The 24,268-nt window shown below is 44.3% G+C and overlaps 1 protein-coding gene across 5 annotated transcripts; it reads right to left on the bottom strand.

Moving 5' to 3' along the window:
• Positions 1-957: 957 nt before the first annotated feature.
• On the bottom strand, positions 958-21,962 carry LOC111272051 (uncharacterized). 5 transcript variants are annotated; one of them, XM_022853220.2, is made up of 7 exons: positions 20,536-21,962; positions 15,709-15,876; positions 15,331-15,405; positions 4,761-5,389; positions 2,304-2,505; positions 1,939-2,036; positions 958-1,522 (listed from the first exon to the last, which is right to left on the bottom strand). In XM_022853220.2, the coding sequence occupies exons 1-7, from the start codon at positions 20,672-20,674 to the stop codon at positions 1,367-1,369; spliced, it is 1,467 nt and encodes a 488-aa protein (XP_022708955.1). In that variant the 5' UTR covers positions 20,675-21,962; the 3' UTR covers positions 958-1,366. The 5 variants fall into 5 exon arrangements, with proteins under 5 accessions (XP_022708955.1, XP_022708956.1, XP_022708960.1 ...); XM_022853221.2 differs by lacking the exon at positions 20,536-21,962 and adding an exon at positions 17,481-17,691; XM_022853225.2 differs by lacking the exon at positions 20,536-21,962 and adding an exon at positions 17,134-17,471.
• Positions 21,963-24,268: the final 2,306 nt, after the last annotated feature.

Raw genomic sequence — 24,268 nt, 5'->3', positions numbered from 1 at the left:
TTCCATCCGCTCAAAACACCTATCAAAATGTAATTCTTTGAGCCTGCGAATGTGTAAATTTATTCGGACAGCCAAACACAAGCCTTCAGGGCTCTACACACAACAGGACCGACCTGTAGGTCCCTGTCACAGAACAGCCTGTGATTTACACGTACAAATTTCGTCAAACTTAAAAAGGAAGAATTTACAAAATAACAACAATTCGAAGCCATCCAATTTTCAGCTTCTCATTTGCATAAAGCGACGTAATTTTCACACAGGTTAGTGTAACCCAATGGAGTAAGCTAAGTTGGATAATTACTACATGCACGCATATTCATCAAGAAGAAACAGTTCTTGCAGATTTGAAAGAAACCGCGAACAATATAACTGTTCTAACCTGTGTTTAGCCCACTTGTACATTCAAACCCATTTTTTCAAAAAAAAACCAATCCAAGCAAGCCTATCTGCTTTAGCTTGTGTAATAGCTCGTAACTGCGCGTTACTATTACGAAGTAGAATCTGAGAGATCAACCTGCATCATGCCACAATCTTGTATTTATGAGCAAGAAATCCTGTGGAGCTAATATTGCTCCATGTCCATGGACCTGCGCTCGATTCTGTTCGATGACAATATTTTAAAGTAAGGATTAAAGTAACTTTGGTTATGTTATTATGGCAGTGGTGTACCCTGAAAGTACTTTGTTTTCTCTGTTATTCGAGGTTTTGTATACAACTTACAACTGCCGTCTTAAGACCACGGCTGTGGCAGCCTACGAGACTGGTACCGTGTATGATAACTATTTAACTAAATAAACATCGTAAATTTACCATGAATCATTGAGTTTACATTTGTGCGCCGGTAACGTTTTTAAGCAACGTATAACAACTTTGAAGGAAAAACAGGTCAAAGTTCAGTGGGCTTCTCACTCAAAGGCACTTAATCGTCAAACATCTAACACTCAACAACAATATTCAAACAGTTTAACACTTGTTTGTTTTATTATGATTCTTATTTTCTTGTTGTTGTTGTTGTTGTCGTTGTTATTATTATAATTATCATTTTGATGTATATAATTATACATAATACAATATGCTTATATGTATATATATATATATATATATATATATTTATATATATCCTGTCGCTAGTATGGTTGCTGTAGATTGCTAGGGTCTCCGAATACCGAAGAGAGCAATTCCGAACGCCCAACAGCAACTTCACGCAAAAGCCACAAGCCAGAAATTTCCGCTTCTGTCGATTTTCTTCATCACAGATTGGAAACCTGACGTAGCGCTATAGTAGGTTGCATTAACCTTAGCGAAGGGTTTGTTGCTTTCGTTACCGGCGGCAGGTCGTGGAGCTCACGTTCGCGATAAAGACGGCTCAGCTTGCTTTCTTCATCTGATTCGATCGGTCCCCTCGGCATCGGGGACAATACCATTTGCCCTTAGGCTTCGTCGTCAGCGCGACACATTGGAAATGGAACCATTCGATTGCGCACTCTTCGTTATCGCAACCAATCATTTCGCCGAACGATACCTGGGCAAAGAAAAAAGCAAAAAAAAACTAGGTATCGATTTAAGTGTAAAAGTGCAGGTGGAGGGACAACAAGCTCACTTTCGCCCGGATGTGTCATACAATGAAAGCTCACTTCTCTAACCAAGGCAAACATATTGAACAGCCGTTCCCGTAGTCGGTAGTGTTTAGCTTCAGCACAAAACAATAATTATAGAAATAAAAAAAGTTTTAAATGATTGGCTCTGTATACGTTATGTGCGTGAACGGTCATATAGATAGATTTCTGATTTCCGAATCTGATTTTGAACTGAAACCGCGTGTACCCTGGCCAGAAACATATTAGATACGTTTCTCCAACGTATCTTTAGGGAAGAACGCATATTTCTATAGATCTAGACTTTGCTTGTGCAAAAAACCATGAATCGTTGCGGGCGCACCTGTTCACACAGACAGTATGTCGGCTCATCTGGATCGATGGCGTCCACGGGTGAAACCGCTTCCTGTTGCCGTGCACTCTTCCGCTTTTTACCTTGACCTGTTGATGAACACAAAGTAGGGAGGTCAAATCTATTACGAGCATAACAAAAAAAATTCTCTCCGATTTTAACAGACAGTTTCCAACAGACAAAACGTAGTCTATTGCGAAAACGCCTCGGATAATAATTCGATTATAGAAGAAAAAATTCATATTAGAAGACTACCAAAAAAAATAAAACAGCTGTAAGCATGTGGTGATTTTCCAATATATTTCTCCAAATTAAGATCATATTCTCTATACTTGTCTACATAATAAACCACTTACCCGTGGTATTTTCTGTGCTCGCACTGCCTCGTTTGCTACCCTTAGTCGCTGTCTGATTCGTTCCAGCACCAGCTCGTTTTTCGCGTTTGCTAACGCTACTACTTTCGGACCCGCCTCCATAGGCGCTTGACTCGCTGTAGTCTTTCGCCGCAGCTCGTCGAGCACGCTTACCTCCGCCAGTGCCCGTAGATGACTGCGAGTTCTGTTCGTAAAAGTTTAGTTGATGAGAGGAAAAAAAAAGAAAACAGGATTCGGTCATGTGTGCATAAGTTGACGGTATTCCAGGAGTAAAATTTGAAGCTAAAAGTGCCATATTATTGAACGCGTAAATAGTGAAGACTATCACTTTACAAGTAAAAATCACAACAACGATTAATTAACTTTTTTAACCAATGGTAACTAGCCTTTTGACTAGTAAAAAACGGTGGAGGATCGCGTTTGACTTCCTTATGCTAAATGTGTATACCCGTGCCTACTCCTAAATCAACTGAGGTGCAAGTGCGCCCTGGCTGGAGAACGGTTTAATCGAAACACTTATCGTGCATTGTTCATGACGTGCATCACCGCTGGCATAAACATTCGGCAACTATTAAGTGACCACAAAATCAAAAAACTTCTTCGTGAGAGCAACGACAAACTGACTATCAGATCCAGTAGTCACGTTCCTACTCCCTGTTCTTGCCATGATGATTTTACATGTCTGAACATCTGCAAATGGTCCGAACATTATACATGTACTTGCGCTAATTTAAAATTTTAAACTACTTCTAGCTTTCTCCCTTAAAGCCAACAATTGAGCCTTGTCACTGACGATTTCTATCTATACACGGTATGAACCACTTCAGAATACTAGGATAACAATATATGAGTCTTAGCGAACGTCTATTCAGCTTTGCTTGTTCTCTCGAACGAAGTCTTGCCTTAAATTGGCTAAATTGGTTCTATGCATCATCACGCCTTCTCAAGCCAACCAAAGGCGCACAACCAGCGAACCCTTAACAGCTTAAGGTGTTGACGTTAGTTATAAGGTCAACACCTTAATCAACAAGATCAACACCTGATCAGAATTTCTCCTCTTCCATTAGCGTTACTCTTAGGTCTTGCTTAGACCATCTGCTGTCTGTGGGGATATATATGGATTGCGCGAAGCGTCGGTACTGATCCTACTCAGTTTTGATCGGTTTCACAATATTGCTACAAGAGTCAGTTAACGACTTTCTATCACAACCGATTTACACGCAGCGAGCAACTCTTTTGAATCACATATTATGACCTAACGCAAAAACCGGGTCTTATCTATCTTTTAAAAAAAAAACCGAATTTTCCCTTTTTACTGTCAGAGCATCGCTATCAGGGGCAATGGAAATGTTACGCCCTGTAACGAACTGGAATCACTGCAACTGCACTGTACTTCCGCCAACGTCATGCTTCCTAAAGCAAATTCCCGCAAAAAACTAAACCTAAACTGGTTTCCACAATAAAGCCACGTGACTCCGTGTGGCCATTGTATTTACATTCTACAATATAGGCTGCAAATCGTGGGATACGGATTCAAAGCTGTGGCAAGCTGTCCATCGATTATTGCACATGATTTGCCTCGAAACGTTACTGTTTTTATGGAAGCTGCAATGCTTAGACCAGCGATTAGCTTACAAGTATTTCCGGGCACGCATCACACCTTGGACATCCCTCGTCAGTGTGCAAAGTAAGGGAATATGAAATGGTTCGCACGCGAGAGTCCAGCCCTTCTGAGCGACTCCTGAGAAGTATGAGCCGCAGGTGGCGCTATAATCGCTTTTTCGATCATAAAGTAGCCCCACCTATCGTCGTAGTGTACAATAACGCCTCCTGATTCGGCATAGACCGATAAACAGCGAGGAAGAAAGCTGCGCACACACGGCTTGAACACGGGTATTTTCATTATTAAATTCGACTTGTTAGTTGTTGCCAGAATACTGTATTCTTACTTGTACCATTCTTGCTTCAAAGCTCCCGTTCTGGTTGCTAACGCTGTCATGTTCTAACGAGGGTGGAGTGGATGAACTTACGAAGTTATGGGGAAAAATTCATACGAGCGCATCAGGAATTGTGTTCCCTCGTACGAGTAAATGCTATGAAACTTCAAACAATCTAGATTACTTTTTTGCTTCCTCCCAGTCTGCATGGCTAGTAGTACAACATTTTTATAAGCTGCCAGCTACGTTGTCGTTACATCGGCTTGCTTAAAGATTATAGCTTGCTAGAGCTCACTAAGAGTCTTATGGGGTCGTAATGTATACCGAGCTCACGTAATCAGAGATGACTCACACTGTAGTATGCCCGAATATTCTAGTAAAACCCAAATGTCGATATCCCCAAAATACTCGAATTCATTCGTAGCGTCTTAAGACATAGATCTGGAGAAAACTGGATAGCTGTTACCGACGCAATTTTGTACACTGCTTCCATTGTGCTTACCTCTTCCTTGACGTGTTTGTTTCCACTGCTGCCGGTATGATTGACATTGGTCGAGTTGTTGCTGTTATTGCTATTATTACTGTTTGAGATCTGTTGCTGGGATCCGCCCCTGCCATGGTGGTGATGTTGATGATGATCGCTTCCGGATTTGCCGTCAGCTCTTTCCGGCCCGTTACCACCGACCCCCGAACTGTTGTTGATGCTGTTGTTACTGGCGTTGGCTGAGTTCGCGCCGAGTCCGCTGCCAGTACCCCCAGGACCATTCCCGCCTGAACTCGTGTTATTCGAGTAAGCGTTATTTGACCCCGTACCGACGTTACCGGCGCCATGATGCGCGCTACTGTTGTTTAAGCTGCTGTGGTGATTGTGATGGTGATGGTGATGATGATGAGCACCGCCGCTGGTCGAGTGCGCACTTAGTGCGTTGTTATTTGAAAGGAAGTTTTGGTTCGACGCGCTGTTGTCGTCACTCGAATGGCCTCCCACGGCTGCGCCTCCGCTACCGGCGCTGCCTGTTAAAGGTGAATGGTGCCCGCCCGAGCCGCCCCGATGCTGCGAATCGTACAAACGCTCCTTGGCCAGGCAGTCCGAAAACGTTGTCGCGGGATTGTGATGCCGACGTAACTTGTCTGGTATCGCCGTTGGCGTTATTGTAGTGGAAGTTGATGAATGAACAATTGCCAATACGTTAGCAAAAAAACAGCACATTTGATTAGCATTTATCTATGTATTATAATGGTCGTAAATGATAATGAGCCACCTTTTCAAGTTCAATCTAATTCTAATATAGATCCAATAAGCGTAACCAGTGAATTACGAAAAGCATGACCATTAGTGTCAAACTAGTGATATTTCTTAATGTTTGAATTGACAGAGGGGGGTTACTATCCAGATATCTAAACTAGTCTATTTACTAAATCACCATATATATATAGAGGGTAATAAGTAAGCTAATCTAAATATCCGATATTAACGCCTTTCTACTGACTCGAACATAGAATATTAGTGTGACACTATATAATATTTATACGCATATATACACACACCTATGAAAAGGCTTTGTTCGACCCTGTATATAGTACTAGTCACCCGATCGTCGTCACTCTATTCATACGAATATGCCGTACTACACATCATCCTTTAAAAACTGATATCATGATATCAAGCATCTTTTCTGACGTACAGGTTGTTTTATCCGAACTCTAGAATCATGCATTTGCAGTTTATCTGTGACGAGTTACGCGAGTTTATAATTTATTACAGATACCAATGCACAGTATTAAGACCATACTACAAGCCGTTAGATTTTACGTACTATGCCATCTGGGACTTGTTTAGATTTTACATAAGTGGAGCATAATTGTCAAACTTGATGTCGAACATACTATTTTAAATTCCTATTTTTAAAAAACCAAGTAAACTTTGCTTTTCAAACAATTACGCCGAAAAACATCCAGCAACGCTAAGTCACATGAACGAAGCTGTTTCAGCCCAGTTGCTGTTGAACGTTAAGTTAAGCGTTCACCATGCATCTCCGTGTTTCAGATGTACGTTGGCAAGTAGCACTATTTTATAGGAATGACATTTTCAGGTTGAACTGATCCAGTTCCGGCGTGTAACTAGTGACCTGCTACCGATATGGGTGCGTCTACTGAACTTTTGGACCGAGCACTGACGCCTTTGTGCACTACACGCCAGTACAATAGGCACAATTGCTGCATTTAGTGAGAAAATGAGGTGTTCCGATGGCCCAGCGGAAGAATACGCCGATCGTAAATATTGCGTCTGAAAACAACAGCTTTGGTAAAAAAAAAATCTCGGTGAGCGCCGTCTCCGGACTCGAAGTTTCTAATAAATCTACCGGTTATTTCGTCTGCATCCATGATCCGCCTGTAGGTGAACTGTTTGAATAAAGGCGATACATCATATGAATGATCCTGAATAAACACCATTCAATACTACGTCTATGCTTTGAAATTAAACTATCGTTCTCTATCTATAAGCAAATTAGCGATACCCGCCAAGTTCAAAGTCACAGTATATATTGTCAACTGGATACGCTAAACAAATTTAGCAAGGTAAAAGAGACAAACATCTATTTATTATGCAAATTATAATCCGAACCAGTACCGAAGTACAAATGAACGTGAACATCAAAGATAACAAGGCACTTATATCCTGCCTTCCTGTCTTTCAAACCGCATGGAAGGACGGCACCAACGGTATTAGGTTCAAATGGATTTCTTCGATATTGTATGATTACCGCTTCGTTCCCGTCTCAAATACAACTTCAAGGTGCGCCACTCCGTAGGGCCTTGGGGATACCACGAACCACAAGTGGCCACTTTCCTGCGTGAATATAACTTACTAAATGCGCGCGAGCGTGTCTAGCGCATCCGAATTTGGAAACGATATACGTGGGTCGAGAAAAGATCCTTCTACGAGAGGCCGCCTCGACGGGAGGCGAAGCGTAGCTGATTTAAAGTCATCGAACAATTCACTCCATCGTTGATACCTGCGACCTTGTTGAAAAATTCTTTTTAGCTCCCGTGTTAAGACCTCACATCAACGGTATTAAACGCCGGACGTCGGCAACCTGTCGGAATATCTGACCCTACAGGAGTATTCGATTTTGTTCGTTACCTTCAAATTGACGCTATATTTTTTAGGGTTATATTTTTCAGTAAACAATGCGATACAACTCTTGAAATACCCTTACTATTATCATTTTCATAGTAAACGCTTCTAGAGGACTGTGGACCCGCTCACAATAGTAGTTGAAAAACCATCATTGCTTAAACGGGACAGAAGTGCTTATCTAATATTCTGAAAATATCTTTATAATAGCATAATTGTCGCTTTGTTTGGGTAAATCGTGCTGTTTTTTCAACTCACTTTTGTAAAACAAACGAAATGCCAAAGATCCTTTATGATTCTTTGCCTCACATTATTATGGAACATCATGAGCAAAAGATATGGTCTTTCTGAAATTTATTGCACGTAAATTATGGTTATGGATCACTGAACCGAGTTTCTAATATACGCATTGGACAGTTTAACACGTAAGTACGTTTTCGTATAACGGCGAAAACCTGTGGATTCTGTTACGTCATCGCGTTTTGTCCAGCAAATTGTATACTACTTATAAGCCAGATCTAACCAATTGTTTTACTGGCATAGGTCACCAATAGGTCATCGACAAAACAACACTAATCACCATTTTTTTTCTCCTAAAAACTCTGCAGGCCCACCCTTTGGAAATTTTAAGACACGCTTGCTTGAGAACAAGTCACACAAGTTATTTGCTCAACCTGCAAACGTTACTAAAATGGTTCAGTACATAGGCCATCGTCGATATCAAGGATAAAAAGTGACACACTTAAGGGGCGTTTGTTATTTGCTCAGATTTTCCGTTTACTACAGGTAGTAGTGAACGGCGGCAAAACACATCGTTTGGTGGATTGACTACGCGGCGTCTGAGATGTTTCCCTCGAAAAAGCCCAGCGGGCCCTGCGGTCGTGGCGGCGAGATAGCCCGCGTGACATCTGGTTTCTACGGCGACGAAAATTACTAGCAGTGAACGCTGTCGCCACCTCCCTAGACAACCGGCGGCGCCATGGCTATCTACGGACGAACGTAGTAGACCTTCGCGTGGCATGATACAAATGAGGATTGAACTATAGAGTTTACAGCGATCCTCACACTGGTTTCGTTTACAAGAGATTTATAATTAGGCGATTTTACTATGCACTTTTATTCCTTCAGCTGGTAAACAAAGCTGGTATAAACACTGTCGTTTTCTGGTATTCCATAATGAACTGATGGTGATTTCACAAAAAATAATAGAGGTTAGCATTAACGATAAGCCTACGACTCGCTTTACACCTCAGAAGTGCCCCACAACGAAGCACCATTCCTACTCCTTAGCTCTGATAAATCGGTCACGGTCTTTTAGTGAACGTTCTGGCGACGTTATCTACTAGGCTGATTAGATATTATATTTTACCTCAAAATAGAAACAGTAAGATACTAACGCGGATACGAACTGGTGAACACCATTAATTTCATTTTCTTGCCGAAGGATCACCGATCATCGGCAGGCTTAGTTCAGCTCTCTGCGACGGGGTTAAATTGCGAACAGGGTTGGAGGTTCGTTTCCTATCGATGTGCGTTACTTTCGTGTTGCTACTGCAATGGTTTTCCGGCTTTTGAAAATTTTAACATGTCGAAATGCGGCAACCACGTGATCTAGGAAGGTCGCACTAGCCACGATAGGCAGGCGTGAACAAATCTTTCTTTTGCAGAACCACAGAAGACAAGCATATAGCAGTAGATTTTCAGTTCTATTCTGGTTAGCTTTCCGTGTGATTTCACCAAGCAAGCGATTAAAAAAAATTAAGCCGATACAGTAACAGCATCCTAGCATTATTGGTATAGAATAATCACATTGTAGAGATCAACGGTATAACTCTTCGCACTTGTGCGCACTTTGTTTAGCAGAAGTGGTACTCGTACCGTAGCAGCACCATCGACAAATCACGACATACCGCTGCAAGCCACGGCCGCTCTGTGGCTGTTCATTCAGACTCATACGACAACTATAGCGGCGGCAACGAAAATGTTTAAGCTTTTTGCTAGCTCTTCTGAGATATTACTGGCAGTAACAGTAACTTTGACACTTTAAAGTTGGCCGTTAAACGCGTGAATTCGACGAGACCGTGGTCCGAAATGGCAGACGGCGGCAAGTCTCTTGGCGCTCCATCGTCATCCGCCAGCACCTAGATTATCCCTATGAACAGTCGGTGCGTCAACAATCACAAACTATATAATACATTTTTAGCTCTCCTACCGTAACTCGCCGCTTTCGACAGCTAGTCGCCCTGCGTCACGCATTAGCTCGAAATTCATGTAACCCACACTTAGCCGCTGCGACGATCCCTTATATCGTACAATTTCATACCTGTACCACCACACTTCGTAAAGTACCGCGTAACAAAATTCAATTGGGAAAAACGAGAAATAACGGCCAGCGGTAGGTCAATTTTTCGATCCAGCCCACGATGACAATCCGTGCGCACACAACACGACCCGTCGGATACAAATGCTCTAAATGAATACAAGCTAATAAGCCGTCCTGTACCGTCTAGGCGTGTGCCGGCGTAGAAACTACCAGTAAGACCGCTAGAATCTAACACCGACAAAAACTTGCGGTAATGCAATCGAACCAACGGCGACCGCTACTTTTCGTCGACGAACAGCGTCGCTAGCAGGACCGATGCTGCAGCGACTTTTTACGGTTTTCTCGGCTTTCTAAGCGTTCGGCTCCTATTTCTTGCTGCTGCTGTTGTTGTTGTTGTTGTTGTATATTCGTTTAGCAAGAAAGATCCGCAATGTTGTTGTATGTGTAGCGCACGAGAGTAGTCAGACATTCGAACGGCCGGGAAGGCTGGCGAAGGACAAGAAAACAAGAGACAAAATTGGCTGCTGCTTCGACCCGAAGTTCGTTTCCTGTTGGAGAGCGATGGGGACCTTTTGGATACAGGCTACCGTTGTTGTTGCTGCAGGAACAGGCTATCTTGCTAGTAATAGTCGTTCGTCTGGGTTAATTTATTCGCTTTACACAAGGTTGGCATGATCGATCACTACAGACGGAGGCAGCTGCGGCGTTTGCGATAATAACAGCCGACACGAGGAAAACCACTGGCGGCTCTTAGAAAACACTTTGCCCTGAGTCGCTCAAACTCATTCACTGCCCCTTACCGCTGTCGCTGCTGATTGACTCTGCGGTCGTTCAGTATCGTTTCCTAACCAATGCTGCTGTTGTCGTTAACTCCGCTGAGTCAAAGGCATTGTAGCTGGTCGTTAATGAACAACGAGCGGGTTGGCCGATTTGCCGTCAATTAGTTAAGCAATGGCAAGTTAACCCACTTGTTACCGCGCTGAGTTATCGTATAAGTAGGCGCGACTGGCAAGCTGGACAAGGTTTGCGCTTTTACTTGTCCGGAAGTTATAAGCCAACCGTTAATCATCGCAGTCCAGTCAGATACACTGATTCGCTTGCCAGGTAACTAGCTAGCTAAACTGAGGACACGAAAGTACTGGTAACAACAATGGTGGCCATGGTGACAACACAGCCGTTAAAGTGACGACAACTGCTAATGTCGACGACAACGCCAATGCTGTCAACGATGACTCCGCTAAAATCTTGTTAAATGTACGGGAAACGACAAAGAAAGAGCGACAAAAACTCGCTGCACAAAGACGATAGCGATTCGCGCGATGACTCCCCACTCTTGCCACACTCAGCAAACTCGGCGGTGCTCATGCAGTGAGAGATAGACATTGACAAACGTTGCTACAGGCAAAGAAGCGACAAGGGCTTACCGCTCCGCTGTTATACCGCGGCCTAGGACATGCTTTGGACGCCGCTTTAGCGGGCACGTACGTAAGCGTAAATCAGTTCCTACTACCACCAAGCTCCAACGCTGCAGCTCCCGCCAATCGGCTATGGTTGGTGTGGTGTTATTAGTTATCGCTATGTGACCAACGTTTTATAGCTGGCGCGATTAAGACAATAAAAGAGTGAGAAAAAGAGCCGGACATAGAGAAAAACGTACCGGTAAGGTTATCCTCTTGTTTCTTGCACTTTTCGAGGCTGAGTTATGATAGGAACTAATGTATGGCCTGGCTTTCCTTGTTAACGACAGCTTCTTTATTTTTTGCACTTAGTGGCGAACAAGCGCGACGTTTCAGTACCAACTTTAAGCCTTTACCCGTAATGCAGACTGTCAACGATCGATCAAATCAAAATAGAAAACAAGTCTACAAATATACCTACACAAACAAACGTGGAATCTCTCGCGGACATTCAAAGTGAAACATTTAGGAGCTGTTGATCCTCTTCAACAGTTTGGTGCTGGCAAGCCAAGCGTTTAATTAGGGTTACCAACAGCGCACTTTGTTAGCTTATTGTTGTTGTTCTGTGACCATTCTAGCATTTGCTTTTCACGGATTTCGGGCTTTGAAAACACAGAACATACATGCGACCTATCAGTTTGTACAAAGAGCACCGCAGTGTGCAACCTGCAGTGGAAAGCACTGATTTTCAACAGAGCGCGATTCCGCTATGGCGCGAAATTATTTGTAAATCTTGCATCGGTTCTGTGCGCACTTAATATGAATAGCGGCAGGACAGCCGTCAATGGTAGGGGGCATACCGAGGATCGGTTTAGAGTGGAGCCAATTCGTGGTCGAACGATTGGTTAGTCGAGTGTGCTGCCGTGCCTGGCAGCGTTGTTACCTCTACTGTATTGTACGCCACTGTATGTCGGTGCTGTCGCTGTGGCCCTTATGTGACAGTGACTATCGCCGAAACACGGCTGACTTAGCTTGCCTTGTCCGGCATCAACATCATCACAACAAGATGCAAGCGACAAGCAGGTAGCCAACAGCTCCGTCTTCGGCCGTTATGGATCCGCGTCGACTTGGCTAACAGGGATCGCATGATGGCGAAAACGGGTGTTAAACGTTTCTCGAGCTCAACTCGAACATAAATTACCACTAGTAGGCCACTACTACTACGACGACGACTCTAACAGCACACCTCTTTACCCTTTGCCAGTCCTTTGCGCTCAACAGCTCAGACTCACTCAGCCCTTTCCACTGTATTCAACCATATCTAGTCGACCATAGTAATACGTTAATAACAACTCACGCGGCACGGCAGCACAACCGACAACACCGAATGAAACGTTGCCGCTAAAACTCTAGGAAGCAACCACAACAACTGTGATCGGGGCGTCCATCGTCATCGTTTGACCTGCGTGGCAGAGATTTCTTTGCTAGTTGTGATACGGCTGCTGTTGTTGTCTGTATCGCTGCAGGGCTTGTTCGTAGTAGGACTAATTTTACCGGTCATATTAGCGTGTCCGCATTCGACGTTCCCTCTGACGTTATCATCGACGACGTTGTTCCGTGAAGCGGCTAGCTGGCGACCTAATAAACGTGCGTTAGTTGTCCGATTGTTGTTGTTGTTGTTGTCCGACATTCATCGGTGGGATGTCATGAATTTACCGGTCTGTAAATCGGTCGCATCCAAACGTAAATATGGTGAGTGTGCATATGTAAATCGTCAGCGTCAATGCGGCGCTCCAGCAGGAACAGATCATAGCAATCGTAGGCAACAGTGGTACAATGGATTCGAGTAGAAGTCGTGTCTATCCGCGTTCGCCCAGATGCCGCGGATCCACCGCGCGGCCCTTAGTAACGACGGCGATACATACGAGGGGCCGTCTGTACTGTCGTAGGAAGACGACAGTAACGCTTTTAAGTTGGTACGAGCCGACAAGAATAGACAGCACATTAGCTTTCGTTGTTTGTGTTGACGGAAACCGCTGCGAAATCAATTTCACCCTCCATACTGACGTTGATTTCGGTGCAGTTGGTATAGTTATATCGTCTCTAACCGTCTGTCCAAACGTTCTTTTCCAAAAAAAGTTTTACTGTGGATGGCCTATTTTGGGATCTGAGTCGACAAATCCGTTAGAATTCCATTATTTGTGCTGGATGCGTCCCTCAGTGATTAACAACAGCTAAAACAACTGACGACAAATTGGCTTTGTACTGAAATGAAACAGTGGAAAAACTTCGTCGAGATTTCGACGTTTTCGGCAGTTGTTGATACGTGTGACCGGAACCGTCAGAGGCAGGTTACGTAGGCGCATTAACCCACTCGGCATTATCCTGTTTCGTTCATTCTCAGAGAGCTGATCCCGCTAACTAGAACACGAATGCGCTCTTTGATCCAGCAACGTCAACGTTTCGATACACATGAACGCGTGATGCTAGTACACTTTTAGACGCAACAGAAACTAAGATTGCTCATTTGGGCTATTTAACTATATCGCGCATTACACCTAAAGTTGTTAGGGCATCTTTGGCCAAATACTGAATTCTACAGCAGTGATAATAGTGGTTCATATATAATACTATTACTGCTAGTATTACACGAAGATGTGCGTTACACAGGACATAGCGCCTTCAATCTTGTGCTGGAGCGTACTGTAACAATAGTCCGAAAAAAGGCAAAAATAACCCATAAAATTCAATATTTTAACTAACTTCTTCAAAATGACATTATTGTGGGTAATATAGACCGCTAAGATAGATTAAACGACCACATGTATCTAGCCTTAAAAACTAATGATGATGAACAAAAACGATTTGGGTGGTGTATTCCAGCCAGTCTCGGTGAACCAACTGGCTTCGAATCCCGCCAGACGCAAGCATTTTCATTAATTAATTAATTATGCCAGCTTCTTCACTTTTACTACCAAAAAAAGCTTGTCGAAGCAATGATATGCAACGCACTTGAAGCAGACAGTATTCGTTCACGATTTTCGTTAGGATCTCATTTGAATGTACCGTTGAAAAAGAATTATGCAATCGTGTTCCTCCGTTTTGCATGACGGGGCATTAGGTTAAGTTAGCTATTATGCAAGTTTAACTTTGAATGTCCAAGCAAGGACACCAGTGCATAGGTAAGTCAAGGTTGCGTCCAGGCGAGAGTCGTCGTTTTAAATTCTCGCGTCCCACTTCGAATATTCTATCATCTCTGGGGTTTATATCCGTGATAATCGTGCACCATGCATATGTAGTAGATGTGCTAGAAGCTCGCATCAAGTATCGCCATGTCAAAAAATGATGAATTTAGTAAATAACATATAAGGCACAACAATAGATGTAGAATGTGACCGATGTATTTATTCCCACTCATTCGGTAGCTCTGTATCTTTTGTCAGCGGTATTTATAAAACAAGTAGTTTAAATGTAGAGAAACGATAAGAAACCATACGTCAACTCAATACATTTCGCGTATAAATAAATCATTTGATGAGTGTCATATAGGTGAACGTATGAAGGCTGGGTTCATGTACAGTCCCATCTGACAGTTATAAGCAATACATCCTTATTTAACCAGCAACAACAGTAACAAGAATGTGTCTGCTAAATGGAATATGTTCGACTAGGTTCACTGTACTCGCATATCGTTATCGACCAGACGTAATAAAGGAAGACTTATTACTCGCCTAAACGCGTAACGCTAAATTTTACGCTAATAAGCCAACAGCTGTCCGAAGACAGATTAAGAACCACTTCCTCTTTTAGGTCCGGTCAAGCAAGTACTTACAGAGAAGTCGCAATTCGAAATATCTGACACTGTCCGAGATTCACATACTATTCATCTCACAGAAGCCTTCAAGCTTCAAGCTAATCGAGCAGACACCGTACATTACGCGGACATTGTTAAGAGAAGGAAAAATAATCAAATGCCGTTGTTTGGTCTAGTAGCAAATATAATTACACATTCTCCCTAACCCTTTATGGTAAGAATTTAGTCGTTTTTCAATGAAACTTAAATGGCTCTTTTCGATAGAATATATCAAATACCATCTGCATGTGCGTTATTGAGCTCACACTACTTCGAAATACCGATTTTTTTTTTTTTGGTAATAATGTGGAATTTGCATGTGGCATCATCAGATTGCTATCAGGGTACGGACCAACCTACCCTCAAAGGATCTCTGGCGCGGGCGGGACTCGATGCCAGTCCGCCGGATTGACAGGTGACCACGTTGCCACCACGCTAATCCCAAAGGGCAAGACAGCAACAACACACCAATAGAAACGAAGCTTTCGTTAACAAGACACGTAGCAGCAGATTGCATCATACACACGCATACACAATGACTAAGTATCGCCTGTCGGCGGCAGGATTTTCGGGAGCAAGATGCATTACCGAACAAACCAATCATATAATATTAACTGTAGTCGTTCTCCAGTGATACCTAGGTATGCTTTGTTGACTGCTAGCTACAACTCAGCGAATATAGTTGACTAGAATTAGTACTTCGAATTGGATTAAAAAAGAAAAGACAGAAAGATTTACCGAGAGTTCGTGCGTCCGATTCAAGTTGTCGACTCTTGTTCTCGATCGTGTCAACCAGTTGTTGCATTAGTTGCAACTTCTCGTCCGAGAGCTCCTGGGTTCGAACCAGCGCCCGGTGAATGTCACGCTTCTTGGGGTCTCGCAACCGGATCAATTGCTCCAATTCAGCTAAATATGCAGGGGTGGCAAACAAATAGCATTATAGACAAAGAATAGGTAGAGAGGAACAGGACAGAAATAAGAAAACGCAGACACATCTCGGTTAATGTTCCGTGTTACTATAGGCCCGAATATCTGACAATTTGACCTAAATGAGAAAACAACGCACAATAATCAGTCTGATATGGCAAACGGGTTTAAGAGCACTGAACATAATTTTGTGTTGCATAATATCTACTTAGTAGAAGACACATGCAAATGCAATGATCAGCACGCGCAGCTTTGAATAAGTTCACAATCATCATTTTACACTATTAATGTTATTACGTCTCTGTCTTGTTGCCCACGTAACCCACGTCAACATTATAACAATTTTGTGTAATTTCATCCATTCTTATAAAGCTACATTTTATTCCACATGGAGTACTACGCAACTATGTAGCAAATGTTCATATTCTCTACAGCTTTTTTTCCACAACAAAAACCCGAACTTACTTACAACGTCGAACCTTGCTGCCAACAGCGATCTCTGTTATTACACAGACATATTTTACAATTATTAAGTTTAACTGTATCAATAATGGGCTTAGTGCTAGTAATAAAAGGTACCAAACTAGCCTTCATTGCATTGAAACCACCAGCGGTAAACGGATAATGGCCTCGGCCACACAAATGGTGACGAGGTCCACTGACCCTTTTCTTCTAAATTCGTCTTCTACGGAAACTCAGCACTTAAGCTTAGTGCATCGCGCACTTTCGATTTCGTTTATATATTGCTGGCGTAATGACGCCAGTTGTATCGACTGCGATAAAAATGTTCCTTCGAGTAGCAACAGTATACGCAGCTACCCTGACGATAAAGCTACGCCGACGATTCTAGCAGCCATCATTACGATAACTGGCTATTCTTTGTGCTGGCTTTGATGGCTAACGTCTTGTACGACTGTCACAGTCACACTGAAGCAGTCGTTAGTAAATAACTCTGTCAGACTTAAATTTGAATTTAGGACAAACAATATTTGCAATCAACAACAGCGACCAGCATTCACACTGCTGGCCTAGTCGATCATAAGCTCAGATGAGGCATGCTTTAGTACACGTTCGTGTGCTTTATTATTGTAAACTGTCCTAAATCCAAGCTGGGTACACATTTATTTGACACAACGATAAAAAGCGGATGATGGAAGAGTTACGAGTGCCGCCAGCTAGCTCTTGGCATAATAGCAATAATAATCTCTATATACAACCGTCACCACGTTTAATCACCATTGCAGTCATCATCTATAGGAGCACAGAACGAACCGTAACACTGTTGTCCGTCCACCGCCGACTACTGCCGGAACACTAAACCACTCCGAGCAGTGCGGCATCGTCACGCTGTTCGCTGAGACACGCGCGAGTGGGCGCATCTGCAGATACTCAGGTTGTAGAAAAAGAGCCTGTAGGCACATAGACTCATGTAGTCCCCCACAACTGTTACCACTGTCAAAGACGTTCAACCATTCAACTAACAAATTGGTTTTAGTACATCCTGGGTTTACTAAACAACGGCTAATATTAGTTGCCTCTCACAGGTATCACGACGCAGCATTTTGACTCTCCGCTGTTCTTACTCTGTCCGAAGCTGACGTGACGTGGGCTCTTTGGGCCATGGCAGCAGCTGACATTTAGGTCAGCCGCTCGCCTATCTTCCTGCCCGCCATCCGTGCTTGCCATCACTATCACGGCCGCCACCCCACCGCAATCTCATATCATTGCCGCACCATAGTGGTGGCAGCAGCAGCAGCAGCAGCAGTAGCTATCATGGCCCCATATTGGCCGTGGCCCCAGGCAAGCGAAATCGAGAGCCCGCCCAGCAGCGGCCTGTCTCAATAGGAAGACAGCCCATCCATTGAGTTGGGCATCAGCAAGAATAGCTCACCGTCCATTCTGCACTCGTTAGCGCCTGCCGCCGCTGCTTTACCACGCAAAGTCAAGCAGTACGGGATGCCACTAAACGAACAGAACGTACACCACAAATACCAGTGGTTGCGCTAGCACTAAGTACTGACTGGTAGCAGCATTAGCTCGAGCATAACATTAATGGGCAGCGGCTTCTTACTGCAGCGGCAGCTTTCCTTCGTTTTGCCGCGCTGACGTGCCTACCGAGCGAGGGAGCGAGCAAGTGACCGACCGACCAACCGACTGGCGGACGGACAGTCTACAGACAAGCTTTGTCTTGCTGTTTTTGATATTCTTATTGCAGTTGGCCAGTCCCCGCGACGATTACTGCTACTTGCGTCGCTAACACCGCTGTCGCCGTTGCCGGTTGGGGCTGGATGAGGTGATGAGTCGAGGAGCGGTGCGGGCGGAGAGCTACACACTGGGGGCCTTAAAGCCACTAATACTTCTGTTGGCTTTTCGATCATGATCGTCATAATCGTAGTTTATCAGGACGAACAGCGCGCAAAGCACGTACGCATTGGCGCGAGATTTCCGTCCGTATCTTCCTGCTGCCGTTGCTGGTGGCTGGCCGTCGTCAAGCAATTGAACAGTCCGTAAGGCGATGAAAGCTACAACGACTCGCTTAGCCAGGCGGATTGAATAGAGCAAGCCGACCAGCCAGTTCTGTTCGATTCTCAACGGCACAGATACATTCCGATTTATACGAGCGAATGACACATCGCGCGTTCAAACGGACGGACGGACGGACAGATAGATAGCCTCACACACAGCATAAAGCAGCGGCAACAGCGAAAGCATAGCGGCAGAATTACATATTGAAACCATAAAAATGCCGCACTAGATTATATGTAGACACAGACACCCGTCACAAATATGAAGTGGCAGAGCTGACGGACGACAACGGACCGACACCGAATTACGTATAGCGAATACAGAGACGGAAACGTAACGATGCCAGTAGAGAATCCTACACCATACAACTTTGTCAGCACCAGAGGGGCGAGGAAGGAACGACTAACTGTCAATCTAATATGTGTGTATATAATATATACAGATGCGAACGATGGTATTGTACTTGGAGTCGCGTGACAGATGTGTTCTATTACCCAGACCAGTTGTTACCGTGTTGCTGCCATTACTGTTACATTAACACCGCTGTTGTGTCACCAGATTCTTATACACACACCGAAACAACGTTGATTACACACACTAGAAATAAAGCGGGGGGGAAGGGGGATATCGCTAGAACAGAGCGTAACACGGATTGGTTACCAATACACCGAGTACGTTTTCATATTGTTGTTGTATGCCCTCGAGTCTGACCCGGAAAGGTACACAGTATAAATGATATTGAATGTAGATGACCGTGCCCATTTAACAAACGAGACGAGTAACAGCAGAGGTCACGGACTTCACACGTTCTGGAGCAGCTGTTGTTTTCGGTGTAAGCAATACGTTTAGACTTTGTGGACAGCGTACTGCATATCGACGACGTCGCTGCATGAAAGACTCGAGAGAATACTCATGCATAGGTAGAGAGGAACATTCACCTGTAGACACTTGGGAGCACGAACGAATGAACGCCTGCCCACGTGGACACAGTTGCCTTTCCAGGCACCTACCGGCTTTCCAGGTTAACCTATGCCAGCAGCAATAACAGCTCAAACGGGACGTTTTTCGCACGATACGAATGGGTGCCTAGTTGTTTGTTCAAGAACAGGTTCTCACTGGCCCCCACTCCATATAAACGATTCGATGGCTTTAGCAGAAACCGGCGCTAGCCGTAAAAACCACTGCTGTTCATGTGGGAGCGAAGCTATTAACATCGTTATCGACGCCTGCAGCAGCGTCAAGAGGAGATGGGTACACGCCCGGCCCAGTCTGTCTCTCGGGGTGGCGGTATAACGCTGAGAGCGGGAGGCATTAGCTAATGGCTAGACCGTCGCAGAGTATGGGGCAGAAATCATCCATATGCAGATAGACAAAGAGGGTCGAATAAGGAGCTAAGGTAACTAGCATGCTACGAGGCTATGGTACCGTACAAACCATATGTATGTCGAGATCAAAACACTGTTCCTTATAATTAAGCAGGGAAACACTGACTGACTTGAGTAGATGAGCTGTAGCTATAGCAAGAAACGGCGATACACGTGCACTGATCAGGACTTATCCGATCAAAAGTCGATCAGACGATGTTGGTGTATGATCCATTCACTAAGAGGCGTCTATCACGATCTTATATAGCACGTCATAAGACCCAGCCAGCTCGCTACGGGTGACTGATCCGAACGACAGCAGCAGGAAAACTCGAGTGGCGCCATCGACGCTAACTAACCCATGGCCAGGTACACAGCCACACTTGCAGCCGTTGTTCAAATCGTTGCAGGCTATGACCCAATCAACGTAAGCGGAATGAAATAGAACGAAACATGGTGGTGTACTGCAATGTAAGACGACGAATTTGGCCTAGAGAAAGAAGCACACAACAGAGGGGTCTTTCGGTAAACAATATGGGTTACGGGGATAACACTTAAATGGGAGATGAGACGGCTCGCTGAGCTTTTCACTGACTGGATGAGGCTGTACACTTTTTCGGGCACACGAAACAACTCACTTCCAGCACAGTTCACTTTGCACATTGTACATTTCTGTGTGTGTATGTGTCCGACAGCATTATCTGTATGTATGGCCGCATATATGCATGTGTACACGTATCGTACTTACCAAGAATCTTCTGATACTTCTGATCAATCTCGCGGAGTAGCGAAATTGTCCGTTGAACATCGTCGGGAAGGTGCTCGACGGTGTCGAGATAGTGCTCGAGCAGGGATGCTTCCGCCGCCCCAAACAGCTCGACCCCCATTGTACTGCCTGCCCAAGGGGCCAGCGTTAGTTCGTGATTGGCGGCGATTTGGCGACGTTTTAAAGATCGAATGAACGAACGAACGAACTAACGAAAATGCGACGACAGTAGCAGCTGTAACTGATGCAACGATGTCGTCTGGCTCGTTGCTATAGCTATCACGTCAGGAGAAACCCGTTGTGTCCTTCGTCGTTTCCACCGTTCTTTATTTTCACAGCGCACAAACACACGAAAAATACGAACAGTGGAACAGAACTGTTTAGACAGCAGCGAGGAAACGTATTAACAACAGGACATCATCATCATGATCTGTGATAGGACGAGGCGCGTTCGTGCATTTTTTCGGGGTCCTCTTTAATCGCTTATTCCCTGTTATTGTCAGTGGTCATAGCATTAGAAGTTGTAGCAGTGCTCCGAATTCAGCTCCCAAAAGCAGACAAAAGCCCGTTGTCAGTAGCGGGACATTCTCGCTAGTAGCCTTCGAGTCACCGCCGGCTAAACTATTACCATTTGGAATCAGCAAACACGCGTCTACCAAGTAGTCTCTCACTTTATCGAATTATAATAGATTTTCTTGGTGGTACAGGAGTTGTTATTCTGTCGGTACAGCTCATTCAATTGAAGCGACGTCGAACGTTAATTTTCGGATAGGGGTATATCTCGTGGCAAGCGCAACCGTCAGATCGCGTTCGTCAGTGCGGCGGCAGCATCCACGGTGACTGCGGCTAGCGATGGGGGTGTCGATTACCCGTCGCCTGAACGAAAATACCGAAAAGACGAAACATGACACAAAAAAAGATTCGCACGAGCGGCAAGCGTTCAACAGCCGTCTTTCGGCAGCACTCGTTCGTTGCTGGCTGCTACTGCTTACGGGTGCTGTTGCCGCTATCTGCTGTGACGATGATGATGATGACGACGATGAAGGCAACAAGGGTGCGTGTATTGTGCTTCACTCGCTACTGGAACAGCACAATGCACACATTGGGAACACACACGCACACGCAGGGGCAGCACGCAAAGGGATATCGGCTAGCAAACGCTGTGCTATGCCGTGACCACTGCTACTCGCACAAACGACTGCTTCTGCTACTGTTCATAGACTCAACGGCAGCAGCTACTGGCGGTGCTGCCGCCGGCGTAAAACGATGCCCCTACTTCTCGGCAGCGACAGCAACTACAACTACGACGAACTGACGACTACACCGTCGATTCAGCGAACGAACGGGCAACCTACGATTGATTCGCTGTCCTGGCCGCCCGCCTGCTCGCTTTCCTGCCTGCACAATTGTTGGTGGTGCTGCTGCTGGTAGCTGGTCTCAACAACAGCGCAGCGGCCAACTCCCGTTGCTGTTGCTCCCGCGGTGAAAGCGGCAGCGGCAGCGGCGGCAGTAGCAGCAGCAGCAGCAGCGATAGAAACAACCGTCGTACTAGTAGCAGCAGGAATAACAGCGCGGCAGCAATGACGACGACGAGGACAGACCCTCCTCTCCCCAGCTGCGGATTTTCGACAGGCAAGGTCCGGCGATGTTTACAAAACAAGCCGCCATCAGTGTGCAGCGCTGGTATCGTTCTAGACAGACGGAGAGGGAGCGCGCGAAAGGTTTCGTCGACAGGCCACAGAGGGCGCTTGAGATCGCGGGGGCCAGGCAACTGGCTGCCAGAAGAATTCGCTGCCTGCTTAGCAGCAAACCGAACAGAGCGGTGGTAACAGGCGGGAAGCAACCGAGACATACAGACGTAGATACTCACAGAGCAAGGTAAAAGTGGACGAGGAGGCAGCCGGGGCCGCGGCCGCCGTCGCTGCTGGTGGCTGACGACAGAGTGCTGTTATGAGTGCAGGAGCGCGCAGGGTTGTTGGCGAATTTGTGCAAGCGATAGACGACTAAACGAATGGATGAATTGAATGACGAATCGGAGCAGGGTGAAAATAACTGCAGCCGAATACGAAATGGTGAGAGTGTCGTTGGCGGGCTATTCGGCGATGACAAGTGGCTGTGGGTATTTTTGCTATTTCGAAAAGGTGTACTTAGACTTCGGAAAACATCTATGATTATTTATTAATTTACTAGCGACAACTGTTCCATGGTATTTTGGTCGTCTATTTTTTTTTTATCTAAGTTACCCGCGGGTGCTGTAATTATACACGGGCCTATAGTTAAATGATGGACACGTAGATCACCACAACAAGATGAGGGGGAATCAATTATAAAAGAAATTTCGATCACCCACAATGAGGCAAATAGCTGTGAACATTTCGATTAATTTATCTGCCGCTTGTGCGAATCCTTTTTTTTTGTAATCATGCTTTGTTTTGTCGGTATTTTCGATCCGGCGACGGGTAATCGACACCCCTTAACCTAATCCAACCCTTCCTCACCAGCAAGTTGCGATATGAGGCAATATAGACCGCTCAGTTTTTTCGAGCATGGAAAAATTAAATATATTTAAAACAAATATTTGCTTTTAGCATTTTTAAAGCAGAATATTTTTTTCCTGTGTGAAATTCTGACCATTTCATTGACACCGCTTAACAATGCCCCCGACACATGCACTATATTCCTAACGATCAAGATCATGAATCCGATAAACTATAGGTTATTTATCGATTATTCGAAAATTATAAATAGTCGCTATAGCGACACGCAGGCTTCGATGGGCTAAATTGACTCTGTAGTAAATATTATTACGGTTCCGCTTCACGTCTCGAATAAGGTGTGCACCTTAAGTACATCCAAAGGACATTTTCGTTAACTTCACCAAAGTCTATTAGCTATGCGTCAATTTAATAATTGTGAAACATCGCCTCTTTTAGCTTTAACTTCGTTGAATAACAGACTTATGCCAATCGAATCAGTCATCAGCCTATATAACACGTAATACTCTATGATCTATATAATACCTTCCAGAGGTATTATATAGGTCATAGAATAAATGCATCTTGATTTAAATATTCCTATGAAAATCTGATGCAAACTTCTTTTCTAGATTGTAAATAAGGTCTTTGGTGATAATATTTTTCTCGATCGCAGTAAAATTTTCGCCCGTATTACTTTACTATCCCTCTATGTTGTAGTTTGCTAACACAAAAAAAGAAACACGGAAATATAATTTCACTGTCAAAATGATTCCTTGATTCAACTATGTACAATATTCTTACTATTATTATTTTTTATTAATTACGGCTTGAATTCTGTCAAGAGAGGTGCCACCTTTATTACTGTCATTTGACGACTGTATTTCACGAAAGAATATTTTGGTTTATTAATTGAATCAGAGTTTAGTGTCCTCCTCCTCCTCATCTTTCTTCGTTGTGATTTGAGTATTCTTGAATATCGTTAGAATTTAAATGGGTTTTTTTGCTTCTCTGCTGGCGTTCATGACTTGCAAGAACCGATAGCGCATTCTTCATTTAACGTTTTTGAAGTTTTTTTTTTAACCTTAAAACATTTAAGGTTTTTCGTCAACTTAGATTTGCTATATTATTTCAGGCAATGTCGACTGTTGCAACTTTAGGGCCAAATTGAGAACTGCAACAATCTGAAAACGTCGAACCTGATCATTCGGTCAAAATTTATCGAGTGATCTAAACTATTT

Source organism: Varroa jacobsoni, unplaced genomic scaffold, assembly GCF_002532875.2.
Source record: "Varroa jacobsoni isolate VJ856 unplaced genomic scaffold, vjacob_1.0 contig01483, whole genome shotgun sequence".
Taxonomy (NCBI): Eukaryota; Metazoa; Arthropoda; class Arachnida; order Mesostigmata; family Varroidae; genus Varroa; species Varroa jacobsoni.
Note: the sequence above shows the minus strand (reverse complement) of the source record. Positions and strands in the feature narration are given on the sequence as shown.

Excerpts from the sequence above, each read along its gene's own strand:
- LOC111272051 (XM_022853220.2), bottom strand. The coding sequence starts at position 20,674 with ATGGGGGTCGAGCTGTTTGGGGCGGCGGAAGCATCCCTGCTCGAGCAC. Across the intron at positions 15,877-20,535 it reads GAAGTATCAGAAGATTCTTG|CTGAATTGGAGCAATTGATC; the intron begins GTAAGTACGATA and ends CTGCATATTTAG. Across the intron at positions 5,390-15,330 it reads GCGCCAGAGATCCTTTGAGG|ACAAGTTACGTCGGCATCAC; the intron begins GTAGGTTGGTCC and ends CGGCGATACCAG.